Raw genomic sequence first — 15,232 nt, 5'->3', positions numbered from 1 at the left:
ACAGTTATTACCTTATCTCTTAGAGCTGGAGTAAGTTTGTTGTAGAAGATCTCACTTGGTCGTAGAATACTTGGTGTAGTGGTACTGCTAGTTGATCCAGTTGTCTGATTCTGAAAATAAATTTTACTTTACATTTACATCAAATTCATATTTTATGGTCTAAACTAGTGCTAGCTTTAAAACTATGACAGAATATCTTTCTAACTAAGAGCATCAAAATGCTGCATAAAACTTTGAATACCTAAACTGACAGATGATAGAATATGTATTAGATGTTTTTAAAAAGCAACTCAAGACTCATTTATTTCGAACTGCTTTTAAGGATTTCTTGTAGATTTTATATACTTTTAATTGACTGCATTAGTTTTAGACAGTTTTGTATATTTTAGGGTACATGCATTTTTCATTTCTTTTATTTCTTTTTTTTTCGTAAAGTATCTTATAATTTTTTATATGCTTGTTTGATTCTTTTAAGTTAGTGCTTTGTAATCTATGTTTTATGTATTTTTGTATTTTATATATTTTTTAAATGTGAAGCGCTTAGAGTAATTGTTGTTATTATATAATGCGCTCTATAAATATTGTATATATTATTATTTATTATACAGAAAATTACAAATTCTACAGTTTTTAATTCATCATTAGTTATTCCTATTTTTGTGGACTCCATGTGTGCTGAGAGCCGAATAATCTAAATGCTCAACAAAATATAAATTTTGTATAATTAGATATAAGAAGATGTGGTATGAGTGCCAATGAGACAACTCTCCATCCAATGAGTTTATGATTTTTATTTAAAGAAAAATTAAAATAACACATATTACACTAGACATCATTTTTATTAGAATAAATCAAAATTCAGTATGTTGTATTTGGATTACAGACGTTCATCTTTCTTCAGGGATTTCTTTTACTGTTCTGTTCTATCGATGTTATTTGACTCTGTCATTTGGCATTTCAGATATAAGCATACTCCGCTTTATTGCATACTTTTGTCTGACAAATAGGCTATGCAAATAACCGGAATTACTGTACTTAAAAGAATCAGCAGTAATATAAAGATACAAAAAAATAAAAATCTATAGTTAAAATTCCAGAAAGTATTTTCTTATTTCAAACCTTTAACAGATGATTCAGGGATTGAATTAAGCATACTTTTTTTTTATGGTTTAAATAATTTAATATAGCAAACATGGTTAACATTCCCATATGATCACCATAAGTTTTTTAATATAATAAATAATGCCATATGGACATCATACTTTTTAAATATAAGCACTGATCAAAGAATCAAATCTGTCATGTCTTGTCTCAATTTCTACAGTGGTTAAAAAAAAGAAGTTTAAGTTATGTATTGAAGGACCTTGAATACAAAATGACCTTTGATCAAATATGTAAAACATCTATTTCTTAAAATCTCTTCATAAGAATTTGTATCTTACTTTCAAAGACTGAGCCAGAGCATCTCTTTGTTGCCATCTTTTGTACAGACTAAATAAAGGTGTAGAACCATCCACCCACTGAATCAGTCCCGACCGTGGTCCCAACGGGGTCACAGAGTAATGTCTAGCTCTGTACAACTGTTGCTCTCCACTGAAATACAATAAATATATATTGTTTTTAAACAGATATAAGAGACTTCCTGAATAACAAGTAGGAAGTTTAGATTTCTATAGCGTACTGTCTGCTATTTTTGTATTTGAACAGTGTCTAAATGATTCAATTTGTCCACCCATTACCCCATCTTTGGGACAGTCTTCGTACCGCCTGTAATTAGGTATATAAGGGGATGCAAGAGAGATTGAGAAGATGGAAGAGAAAGGAATTATTGAAAAATCATGCAGTCCTTGGTCAATGCCAATTGTTTTAGAACAGAAAAAGAATTCATCATGGAGAACTATCGAAAGTTGAATGATAGAACAACTAAAGATTCTCATCCAATTCCGAGAATATAGGACAATTCATATGCACTTAATGGCTCTAAGTGGTTATCTTCTTTAGACCTAGACATGGGTATCATTAAATTCCAATGAAACTGTGTGATAAGGAAAAGACTGTGCTTGCCACACCAATGGGAGGATTATATCAATATACTGCCTTGCACTTCAGGTTGTGCAATGCTGCTTCAACATTATAAAGGATAATAGAATCAGCCTTGCATGGCATATATCAGTTTTGTACCTCGACCATATAATTTTGATAGGGAAAGCATTGAATGAGCATTTGAATAATATATGTAAAATTATAGACAGACTTAAACTAGCTGGGTTGAATTTGAAACCTCTCCAACTTACCTGGAGTTACTAACAAACATATTATTGACAATACTTAGGAACTGCATAATTCTTTCATCTAAATGTAAATCTTCAAGGCCTTTGAATAAATACGGGTATCTACAAAATATAAATACAATCATGAATTGTTTCAATGTGCACAGATAAAAAACAACTTTAAATACTTTAACAATGTTTAAAGTCATATGAAACTTCAAATAAGAAAATAAATGATGCATGTATTTTACATAACTAAATGGCTATTTACACTAATGTACATATACTTTTTTCTCAAGAAAAATCTATAATTTGTCAAAATTTAGAAGAGATCTACTTTTTTTAATTGTTTGCTTCCAGTAAACAATTTGCTGATATGTTTTTTTGTATGCAATGAACTCAGTTTGATCTTTCTCGTAACAATCCAGTGATCACAATATGCATGGATCTGTCAATGAAATAAACTATTATTTTATTGTACATATGTTATACACTATCCATGCTTCTTTGTTGATTGTTCACTATAAGGTGACAATAGGTATACTATGGCTTCAAAACATGACAATTGATTAGCTTCCATCATAACAGACCAAGAGATATTTTTACCATTATACGATATGGATGCGCAAAAAATGATAAAATCATGCTTAGTTTATGATATATACATGCATTGGATAAAAAATTGAATAAACATTAGTTTTCAAGAGTCACTTTTTTCATATGACTTTAAACTATAATTGTGACAAATTACAACATGTATACACAAAACTTAACCAACAATATGAGATCCACATAGGTAGATATTTTTTTAATCTTATGCTTACTATGCATTTAATGTGTGTACAGATTTAACTACCACATTGATTGTGACTCATCCTATACATTTATTGAGAATAACTGAATGGACCATTATTGATTAAAATGAGAACAAATCATCAATTCAAAATTGTTTGTCAAAATTGTTTTTTAATGAGAATGTCAAACTGGTTTTAAAAAGAAGTGGTTTTAATTGAATCTATTTCTTCTGATCTGAATGTTAATACAGTCATACTTACTTCTTGCCATCTGATCCCAGGAGAACTAACTTCTTGGGCTTAGTTTTAGTTGGCAGTATTTGTACTGTGTTGGAGACAGATTCAACAGACACCATCTAACAATAAAAAGATAGTTCTTTTTACTTATCAAAATAATTATAATTATGTCTATATGTGTCAATGAAGGGCAACATCTGGAACAACATTATATGACCATCAGCACTAACTTGTCTAAAATGTTGATTTGTTTTCCACAATTTAACAAAAACAATAAGTAAACCTATCCCTGCAATTAAATGTCAATATTGAAAAAAAAAAATTTATCTTGAGATTATACAAAAATTTTAAAAGTCATAGATGAGCATTTTCAAGTTATAACACAGATATTAAAAACTAGCCACTTGCCAATTAATCAAGGAACATTACTTCTGAAAGCCAACTTTAGTTTGCATTAAGTAAGGAATCTAGTTTCTACTTTTACAGGCATGTTATGTCCTAGTATTGTAATATAATCCCTTTGTCTGAAGATAAAAACCTACCTTTCCAGACATGCCTAGTCCTGGCATAGCAATAACTGTCCCTTTCATAGCCTGTAGGTTAGGACTAATCTTTTCCATTCTCAGTATTAAACTGCTTCTTTTCTGTGCTTTCTGTTGTAAACTGGCATGTAACTGTTATAACAGAATAAATAGATAAATGTTTTGACATTTCAGAAGCCTTATATAACAATCATCTTCACATTGTACTCTTTAATATATCAAACAGCCAATCAATTAAATGTGCATACAAAGCAAACATTAGAAAGTATTTAATGTATCTAATTTTGACAGGCCTGTTTTATCAGTTGTCAACAGAAAAAATGGCTCTAAGGTGAAGGTTGTGACATTTTAGATGCCTCATTTAACAAATGTCTATCTACACAATGTTAAAACAGACAGAATAAATAGCTCTAAGATGAAAGTTGTGACATCTTAGATATCCCAGTTAACAAATATCATCACAATGTTCTCTATATTAAGGTAAAACAGTCAATCATTTATTATTTGTAGACTTATGTCATTTAGCCTTTGGTGGAGAGTTGTCTGATTGGCATTCATACCACATCTTCTTTATAATCACTTTTGTAAGGGTAGCTTGGACTAGTTGGCTTACTAAATAAAGGCAACAGTAGTATACAGCTGTTCAAAACTCATAAATCCATGGACAAAAAACAAAATCGGGGTAACAAACTAAAACTGAGGGAAATGCATTAAATATAGGAGGAGAACAACGACACAACATTAAAATGTAACACACACAGAAACGGACTAAGCATTAGACAAAATGAGAATACCAAATACAACATCAAAACCAAATACATGAATTTGGAATAGATAAGTACGGTGACACGTCTTATAGTAATGTGAATTCACACTAAAAAATAAGAGAAAACAAACGACACAACAGAAACACAACGTTAAAATGTAACACACACAGAAACGAACTATACACCTGGAAAAAAGTATTGCAACACCAAATTGAAATTCAAATTTAAAAAAACACTTTTTATTTTTTTGTGATATAATTTGGTAAAATAGAATTAGTTAAACATTATTTAAGTATCACCTGATTTAATCAATAAATATCGACTTGATCAGTTCTTATCTGCACATGCAGCTACTGTACCCGTAAACAGCAAAATAGGTGTTTTAATCCTCATTGTTTTCAACACTTTAAATAACCAAGTTTTTGAAGTTATGTGATTGACACCTTGTAATGGGTCCTCGACAACTCTTAACTGCAGCAAGATGGCAGATTATCAGCATGAGCGAAGCAGGGATGTCGCTGTAGCAACTGCATGTATTGTTGGTCATCACTATTCCACTATAAGTCGTTTTGAGAATAATCAAAGCGCTGTAAGCACTGTAGGCAGTTAACCAAAAACCAAGGCAAACATAACAAAAGGCTGTCACAACGACAGCAAACCGGATTTATTAACATTTATTTGTCTCCTGGCAATATCACAAGAACCATAACTGATGAACGGTGAAAGTGAAAATCGTCAATATCAAATTTAACCTGCATTTTATCATCAGTATCAACATATTAAAATTTGAAAGAGCCTAGGTTGAATGATTCATGAGTAAATGCAACAACATGAATGGAAACGCCATTTTTTTTTATCTTTCAAGAACCATAACTCCTGAACGGTAAAAGTCAAAATCGACATTATTGAACTTGACCTCCATTTTGTCATCAGTAACAACATATTAAAATTTGAAAAGCTTTGGTTGAACAGTTCATGCGTAAATGCACGGACACGACTGGAAACACCATTTTTCAATCTTTCAAGAACCATAACTCCTGAACGGTAAAAGTCAAAATCGTCATGCTTAAACTTGACCTCCATTTTTTCATCAGTAACAACATATTAAAATTTGGGAAGCTTTGGTTGAACAGTTCATGCGTAAATGCACGGACACGACTGGAAACGCCATTTTTCAATCTTTCAAGAACCATAACTCCTTATGAGTAAAAGTCAAAATCGTCATTCTTGAACTTGACCTTCATTTTGTTTTCAGTAACAACATATTAAAATTTTAAAAGCTTTGGATGCACGGTTCATGAGAAAATGCACTGACAACATTTGGTGCCGCCCGACCGCCCGCCGTACATTCCCAAATCAATAACCAACATTTTTGTCACAAAAATCTGGTTAATTATGAAAACTGTGGCAATGTTGATTCAACTTTTTTTTTAAAGATTTAAAAGAACAAACATTAAAAATTCATATATAATTGTACATTTATGTTCATTTAATGAATTAATCATTAAGGCAAATAATTCATATTTTATCAAGGTTTTCAATAGCAACGCACATGACCACGAATGGTCATGAGTCTTTCATGAGTCAGCAGTGGTACAAATTTGCAATGATTGCAGTTCTTCTAGTTGATCGTAATTGTTCGTATTAGTTGACTGTTAGTAGTTCAAGTTGACTTTAGTACGAGCTTGTAAAAGTATGAATGGACTTGCTTCCCTGGAAAGAAAACTGAGTTTGTGTTGTACAGTACAAAAGTTATGAGACACAAATCAGACAAATGTTTACTACTACAGGGATCAATGGTGAGGTCTGACTGACCTATCCATAGTAAATGTAAATGACTCCCACCTTCACCCCAAGTCCATGATGTCTCAGTTTGGAATAAAATGACAGGTTTTAGGGTCTAGCAAAGTGATATGCATATGTGTCGCCTATGAGATTGACCTTGTATGTCATTCAATCTTTTTTGAAATGACAAACCGCAATGAATATGGTTTAGGTGTTGGTATCTCAATCTTTTACAAGTTCTCAAAACACACACAAGAGGGTGTGGGTGACCCTAGGGACTATTTTTCATTTGATTTTTTATATTGTCCCATACATAAATATATATGGTTTATGGGTGGGGATCTTGACCGTTATCAAGTTTTCAAACAGGAGGGGGTGGGGGACCCCAGTGACTTCCCCTATATTTCATTTGATTTGTTATATTGTCCAATACATGAATATGTATGGTTGAGGGGTGGGGATTTCATCTGTTTCTAAGTTATCAAACAGGAATGGGTAGGGTGACCCTAAGATCTCTCCCTATATTTCATTTGATTAGTTCTCATACATGAGTATATATGGTTTAATTTAAAGGTGGGGATCTCGACTGTTTCCAATTTCTCAATCAGGTGACTGCAAGGACTCACCCTATATTTCATTTAATTTAGAGTTGGGGATCCCAACTGTTTCAAAATTCTTAAACATGAGGGGTAGGGTGACCACAGGGACTTCCCCTATATTTCATTTGATTTGTTATATAGTCTTATACAAGAGTATATATCATTTATATGGTTAAGGAGTGATGATCTCGAATTTTTCCAAGTTCTCAAACAGGAGGATGTACAGTGACCATAGGGACCCCCTTATAATTCATTTGATTTGTAATATTGTCCCATACATAAATATATATTGTTTAAGATTGTGGATCTCGACCGTTATAAATTCTCAAACAGAAAGGGGTAGTCAGAGTGGCCCAACGAACTCCACCTATATTTCATATGATTTGTTATATTGTCCCATACATGAATATATATGGTTTAGGGGTGGGGATCTTGATCATTACCAAGTTTTGGTCATTTTGGTCTCTTGTGGATAGTTTTCTCATTGGCAATCATACCACATCTTTTTATTTTATATAAGAAACTTCCAGCTATTTTAACTGACCTATCAAAATTGAGAAGAAAAAAATACCCCTTGAAATTCAGTAATATGTTTAACTTGAAAAGCATTTAACATTCATTACCAACATTTATCACTGATAAAAAAAAATTATACTGTTACCAGGACATATATATTGTTAGATAAACTGTTCCCAGCTGTCACATTGTATTGGATTTTGACATTAAAATTGGTGTACAAAATATTTTCTGCTTTTTCTTTCTTTTACATATATCTTTTGGTTTTAAATTCTAGTGTTTATATTTATTTACCAGGCATAGATGTATTTTGTCACCTGTCTGGATTTTTTTAAGTTGATAGCCAAAACCTGGGATTACCCTTATCCGCTTCCGGAATCAGATCCGATATTGTAATTTCGCGGCAGCCATTTTGTTTTCAATGTTGATTTTGACAGATAGTGATATACGATTTTACTCGGATTTACACATTATTTATCGGCGATTTTCTGTATAAAGCTAGCGGTTGAACAAATTGAACATCGCTGTCATGAATGGTAATGATGAAAATAAGTTTGAGATCGTTTATTAGGAAACTTCGGTAAAAATGTTTGCAAAGTTATTTTTTTTATTTTCTTCCAAGGTCCGTCGGGCGTAGCTAGTAACCAAGTAGAAAATCCGACTGCAAAAGTGGAAGGTCGCAGACCTCGGACCACCGCTAATTTGAACCCCTGCGTCCAAATTGAAAAGATACGAAAATTTCGTCTTCTATTTCAAAATTGCCGCCAACAGCGTGATCAGTTGAACTTACATTAATAGACTACTGACGTATATATACGTAGTTGACTACGTATTGACGACAAACAATATTCCTACGACTTTTGTAATTTGGGAAATCTTAACTACTTGTCTTTAGAGATTTTCGGCGACTAAATATTTCATACATTTGTTCTTTGACATCTTAGCCAAAAGCTCAGGGGATAATAAACTACATAATGATTCCTAATGTGCTCTACTTCCTATGTGCAACTTCAAAACTTTTGGGAAAATCGACGATCATTTAAGGTTTTTTTGGTCATATTTTTTGTAATCCAGAATGAAAAGTATGAAAAAACTGTCCAATAAGTTATAAATAATATTGTAGCCAGCTAGATGATAACAATTGCACGTATTTCAGCATTTATTGGGTAGCACACAAATCCAGGGCGCTCGCATAAGGCAGCTTAACTGCCTAAAAATCAGGCAATAAACGATGTTAAAGACCTTCCGAGACAAAGAAGACCCCCTATACCATTTGCTAGGGAAAATAAGACATAATGAAGGTTGGTCAGAAGGAAATCCATTGCATACAATACAATCCTAAAAAGAGAGTGGTGGGTATACAGGAGCCTTTTAACAAGAACTGTTTGAGATCGACTCATCGCATCTGGTTATCGTGCGATAAGACCACTTCGGATACCTTTGCTTACGAACAGACACACAGTTTTCCGTATCTAATGTAGTGCAGAGCTCGCCAAAGTTGAAAATTAGCATCGTGGAGGAAGATCCATTGTTCTATAGAATTCTGTTCATCTTCCTTGGCCCGATCGTAGCCTACATTTTAACCATATCGAGCATATATGGGACATTATTGGGCGTAAAGTGCGCGAAAGGACACCACAGTTCAAACACATCATGAAATAAACAATGCCCTTCATCAGAAATGGTTGCTGCTACCTTAGGAACAAATTAGTCGATTTATAGCAGGAATCAGAAGACGTTATGATACGGTTATCCATTTGAATGGAGGCTGCGCACAAAGTACTAATTCTTTGGCGTATAACGATCACTCACGATGTGAACAGTCATCGGAAGATTAATTTTGAAATGTCTGACATTGTAATGTTCGACTACAGTAAAAGTTGTAAAATGCATTTTTTTGTACAAAAAACACTTCATTTTGTTATCAAAATTGTGATTATATAAATCATTTTTTTTAAAAACATTTTTTGTTCGTTTAAATGCCAATGTTATCATAAACTATGTTTCAATAATATTATACAAATATTTTACTATGTTTCATCCAAAAAAAGAGGTTGATTTTTCAAGTTTTAAAAAATCAAGGTGTTGCAATACTTTTTTCCATGTGTATATAATATAACAATGGCCATATTCCTGACTTGGTACAGGACATTTTTAAAGGAAAAAATGGTGGGTTGAACCTGGTTTTGTGGCATACCAAACCTCGAACTTTAATGGCAATGTTAAATATAACATTAAAACGATAACATAATATTACAGGACTACAATACAAATAAATAGGAGACATATTATGCAAAGTAACACATGAATAAAAGATAAAGGTAGCTTGGATTGGTTGGATTACTAACCTGTTTAAAAAGTTGCCAGCTGTTGTTAGGATGGCTTGGATTGGTTGGATTACTTACCTGTTTAAAAAGTTGCCAGCTATTGTTAGGATGGCTGGGATTGGTTGGATTACTTACCTGTTTAAAAAGTTGCCAGCTGTTGTTAGGATGGCTTGGATTGGTTGGATTACTTACCTGTTTAAAAAGTTGCCAGCTGTTGTTAGGATGGCTGGGATTGGTTGGATTACGTAGTTTCACAATGGCAGCATCAATGAGTTTACCATAGGTATCTTTGAACCATTCCTCCTGTGGTGTTTCTGGTGGCTGTGATGTTATCTCTTGTAACTTCTCCAATGCATATAATGTCTACAAAATATTTTTATATTCTTAAAGTCACAAGTCACTCACAAAACATTAAAGAATAAATCAACCTCAGATAATCTTTGTTTCACTCAAGATAAGATACATCCATGCAATATTGATATTGACCTCCTAAATTGGATTAAACTGATACCATTTGTTTGGTCATACTTATTTAGTTGAGTAATGCAGACACAACCTCTCTGAAATGTTTGACATGAGCACCTTCAGCATCTTCAGCTAGATTTGAATTAACAGTAATCACTTGACCTTAAAGACTCTTTTTGTCTTTAGTTAGATTGGGATAAATTGATTCCACATATAATGGTCTAGGTAAACAGTGATCTCTTTTCTTCTAAGATAACTGAACAAGACAGTTAATACTCACTGGTTTCATGTTAGTTTTATTTTTCTCTCTAATGATGGCTAAACTAGACAGCCAATACTCACTAATTTCATGATCGTTTTATGTTTCTCTCTTATAATGGCTATTCTAGACAGCTAATACTCACTGGTTTCATGATAGTTTTATTTTTCTCTCTAATGATAGCTAAACTAGACAGCCAATACTCACTGGTTTCATGATAGTTTCATGTTTCTCTCTAATGATGGCTAAACTAGACAGCCAATACTCACTGGTTTCATGATCGTTTTATGTTTCTCTCTAATGATGACTATTCTAGACAGCTAATACTCACTGGTTTCATGATCATTTTATGTTTCTCTCTAATGATGGCTTAACTAGACAGCCAATACTCACCGGTTTCATGATAGTTTTATGTTTCTCTCTAATGATGGCTAAACTAGACAGCCAATACTCACCGGTTATATGATCGTTTTATGTTTCTCTCTAATGATGGCTATTCTAGACAGCTAATACTCACTGGTTTCATGATAGTTTTATGTTTCTCTCTAATGATGGCTATTCTAGACAGCTAATACTCACTGGTTTCATGATCGTTTTATGTTTCTCTCTAATGATGGCTATTCTAGACAGCCAATACTCAATGGTTTCATGATAGTTTTATGTTTCTCTCTAATGATGGCTATTCTAGACAGCCAATACTCACTGGTTTCATAGTTTTATGTTTCTCTCTAATGATAGCTAAACTAGACAGCTAATACTGACTGGTTTCATGATAGTTTTATGTTTCTCTTTAATGATGGCTAAACTTGACAGCCAATACTCACTGGTTTCATGATAGTGTAACGGGCCGGGGGAGGGGTGTAGTGTATATTTTCTGTCTGTAAATATTACAGATTTCTGTTTAGATACTGCTACACTGCTTTTCAGCTGGATAATATAGTTTAATATAACTGGATAGCTGCTATACACTGGAACTACTGTCTAGGATACTGTCAGCAGATGATATCTTGTTTTAGTTTGTGTTCATAATTCGTTTGACAAATATAGACTTGGGAGAGGGGTTATAAATCTTATCTTTTAACGACTAACAGAATAACCCAAGCGAACTCATGAAAACGTAATGCAAATATAGAATTAATAACTCTTTTAATTTAGCAATAAATAATATTGCCAATAACAATCAGATGTAAACAATTATATTAACAAATATATTAATATTTAAAACCTCTTTCTGCTCCAGCTGCCAATGCCTATATAGAAATAATAGTGATTAAACAAAATACTTCTCTGGAATCTATTGTAGCTAAAACAGGGAAAACGGAGAAAGCTCTGGTTAGGAACAAATAAATATGGACATAAGACACATTCAAATATAATACAGACAATAATATAGACAACTTGAACCTCGAAAATATATACCCAAGAATATTATACTCAATAATTCAGCGGAAACTAAAACTACAACTATTTCTTTATACTTTTCTGACCAAAAGATGAAACAACTCAGCTTTACTAACAACGATATAAAAATCAGGAAAAAGCGTCAAACTGACTGACAACAATAATTATCTCGAATTTCAGCTTTAACTCTGTTTAACTATTTCTCTTTAAAATTAATCAGGAAACGTTTTCAGGAAATTCAGCAAAAATAAACTCTGATTCTAACCTTCCTCTATCTAAATATAAACTTTCCGGAACTTTAATAACTGCTAAAGGTCGTGCCCAGATGAAACAAGACTAAACTGGAACACTAGCTGTGCTTGCTTTTATAGTTTTGAAACGACACAATTTTGACTAAAGACACAAAAACGACAACAGTTTTGACGTTTAGACAACAGTTTGAGTGACGTCATGACACAGTTTGCACTTAACTTTCAACATACGGGTATTTGAAATTCCAACGTTATGTAAACAAAAACAACAACATGGCGACGTCCATCTACGGAAAAGACCAGAGCTATATTTTAGCAAGATTACTTTCCTAATTAAAGTTTGTACATTCGGACATATTTAGTAACTACAATAGGATACCAGAGAATCACGTTAAATGTTTTCTCAACTGACATATCATATCAAACAAAGTAAATTTCACAACGTAGTTTTAACAAGAGAAATGGGGGTTCACTTTCACACAAATAAGTTACATTCAGTTACATAATTCTCACTATTCTATCACACAAGTTACAAATTCATTTATCAGCAATCATTCATACTTCTTCAGATACGTTCAAATCATGAAAACCCCATTCCGTAACAATAGTTTTATGTTTCTCTCTAATGATGGCTATTCTAGACAGCTAATACTCACTGGTTTCATGATAGTTTTATGTTTCTCTCTAATGATGGCTAAACTAGACAGCCAATACTCACTGGTTTCATGATCGTTTTATTTTCTCTCTCTTATGATGGCTAAACTAGACAGCCAATACTCACTGGTTTCATGATAGTTTTATTTTCTCTCTCTTATGATGGCTAAACTAGACAGCCAATACTCACTGGTTTCATGATAGTTTCATGTTTCTCTCTAATGATGGCTAAACTAGACAGCCAATACTCACTGGTTTCATGATAGTTTTATGTTTCTCTCTAATGATGGCTATTCTAGACAGCCAATACTCACTGGTTTCATGATAGTTTTATGTTTCTCTCTAATGATGGCTAAACTAGACAGCCAATACTCACTGGTTTCATAATAGTTTTATGTTTCTCTCTAATGATAGCTAAACTAGACAGCCAATACTCACTGGTTTCATGATAGTTTTATGTTTCTCTCTAATGATGGCTAAACTAAACAGCCAATACTCATTGGTTTCATGATAGTTTTATGTTTCTCTCTAATGATGGCTAAACTAGACAGCTAATACTCACTGGTTTCATGATAGTTTTATTTTTCTCTCTAATGATGGCTTAACTAGACAGCCAATACTCACTGGTTTCATGATAGTTTTATGTTTCTCTCTAATGATGGCTATTCTAGACAGCCAATACTCACTGGTTTCATGACAGTTTTATTTTTCTCTCTAATGATGGCTATTCTAGACAGCCAATACTCACTGGTTTCATGATCGTTTTATGTTTCTCTCTAATGATGGCTAAACTAGACAGCCAATACTCACTGGTTTCATGATAGTTTTATGTTTCTCTCTAATGATGGCTAAACTAGACAGATAATACTCACTGGTTTCATGATAGTTTTATGTTTCTCTCTAATGATAGCTAAACTAGACAGCTAATACTCACTGGTTTCATGATAGTTTTATGTTTCTCTCTAATGATGGCTATTCTAGACAGCCAATACTCACTGGTTTCATGATAGTTTTATGTTTCTCTCTAATGATGGCTAAACTAGACAGCCAATACTCACTGGTTTCATGATCGTTTTATGTTTCTCTCTAATGATAGCTAAACTAGACAGCTAATACTCACTGGTTTCATGATAGTTTTATGTTTCTCTCTAATGATGGCTATTCTAGACAGCTAATACTCACTGGTTTCATGATAGTTTTATGTTTCTCTCTAATGATGGCTATTCTAGACAGCCAATACTCACTGGTTTCATGATAGTTTTATTTTTCTCTCTAATGATGGCTTAACTAGACAGCCAATACTCACTGGTTTCATGATAGTTTTATGTTTCTCTCTAATGATGGCTATTCTAGACAGCCAATACTCACTGGTTTCATGACAGTTTTATTTTTCTCTCTAATGATGGCTATTCTAGACAGCCAATACTCACTGGTTTCATGATAGTTTTATGTTTCTCTCTAATGATGGCTAAACTAGACAGCCAATACTCACTGGTTTCATGATCGTTTTATGTTTCTCTCTAATGATGGCTAAACTAGACAGCCAATACTCACCGGTTTCATGATAGTTTTATGTTTCTCTCTAATGATGGCTAAACTAGACAGCCAATACTCACTGGTTTCATGATCGTTTTATTTTTCTCTCTAATGATGGCTATTCTAGACAGCCAATACTCAATGGTTTCATAATAGTTTTATGTTTCTCTCTAATGATAGCTAAACTAGACAGCCAATACTCACTGGTTTCATGATAGTTTTATGTTTCTCTCTAATGATGGCTAACTTCTCATCTTTGGTCAGAGCAGAGTTAGTGTTGACCTTCTTGACCTCACTCTCAAGTTGTTGAAGTTTACGTGTAACATCTTGATGTTGTTGGTTTAGTGTTCCCAGCCAAAGTTCGTCCCATAGTAAAGTAATTCTACGTAACTCCTGAACCAATTGTTTAACTTCTGATATCATCCTACAAAGATAAAAGTCAATATGAAGAACATTACAATGTTTCTACACAAACTACTTTTTACATATTACAATTGGGTTTTTTCCATTAAAACATAAATGATATCAAGGGAAGGCACTTTAAACATGGGGTAATCTCATATAAATTTCACTTACATTTCGACTATGCATAAACATAGATGACACTCACCCATGGGTGAGATTTGGAAGTGCCTTTATGGGTACCATGTATGATTTTATGGAACAGCCCTTAATATGTTTAGTAATGTTATAATAAATAATGTCTCTAAAGAAATATATTACAAAATTATAAAGGGATATATGTAAAAGTGACACTACCCAAATCTGTAATTGATTTGAGTTTTGTTGTAATAGGCATCGTGTATAAGTTTCATAACATTTAGATGAG

The 15,232-nt window shown here is 32.9% G+C and overlaps 1 protein-coding gene across 4 annotated transcripts in view; it reads right to left on the bottom strand.

The window, feature by feature from the left end:
• LOC139487419 (serine/threonine-protein kinase SMG1-like) overlaps positions 1-15,232 on the bottom strand; it is a 156,601-nt gene that overhangs the window by 76,412 nt on the left and 64,957 nt on the right. For all 4 annotated transcript variants that reach the window (XM_071272179.1, XM_071272177.1, XM_071272180.1 and 1 more), the window contains 7 exons: positions 14,608-14,827; positions 10,030-10,200; positions 3,844-3,975; positions 3,326-3,420; positions 2,295-2,393; positions 1,443-1,593; positions 12-110 (listed from right to left, as the gene is read on the bottom strand). In XM_071272179.1, the coding sequence (XP_071128280.1) occupies positions 12-110; positions 1,443-1,593; positions 2,295-2,393; positions 3,326-3,420; positions 3,844-3,975; positions 10,030-10,200; positions 14,608-14,827 (967 nt within the window). The remainder of the gene's footprint in view (positions 1-11; positions 111-1,442; positions 1,594-2,294; positions 2,394-3,325; positions 3,421-3,843; positions 3,976-10,029; positions 10,201-14,607; positions 14,828-15,232) is intronic.

This window comes from Mytilus edulis, chromosome 9, assembly GCF_963676685.1.
Source record: "Mytilus edulis chromosome 9, xbMytEdul2.2, whole genome shotgun sequence".
Lineage (NCBI taxonomy): Eukaryota > Metazoa > Mollusca > Bivalvia > Mytilida > Mytilidae > Mytilus > Mytilus edulis.
This window is presented reverse-complemented; position numbering and strand designations above follow the sequence as displayed.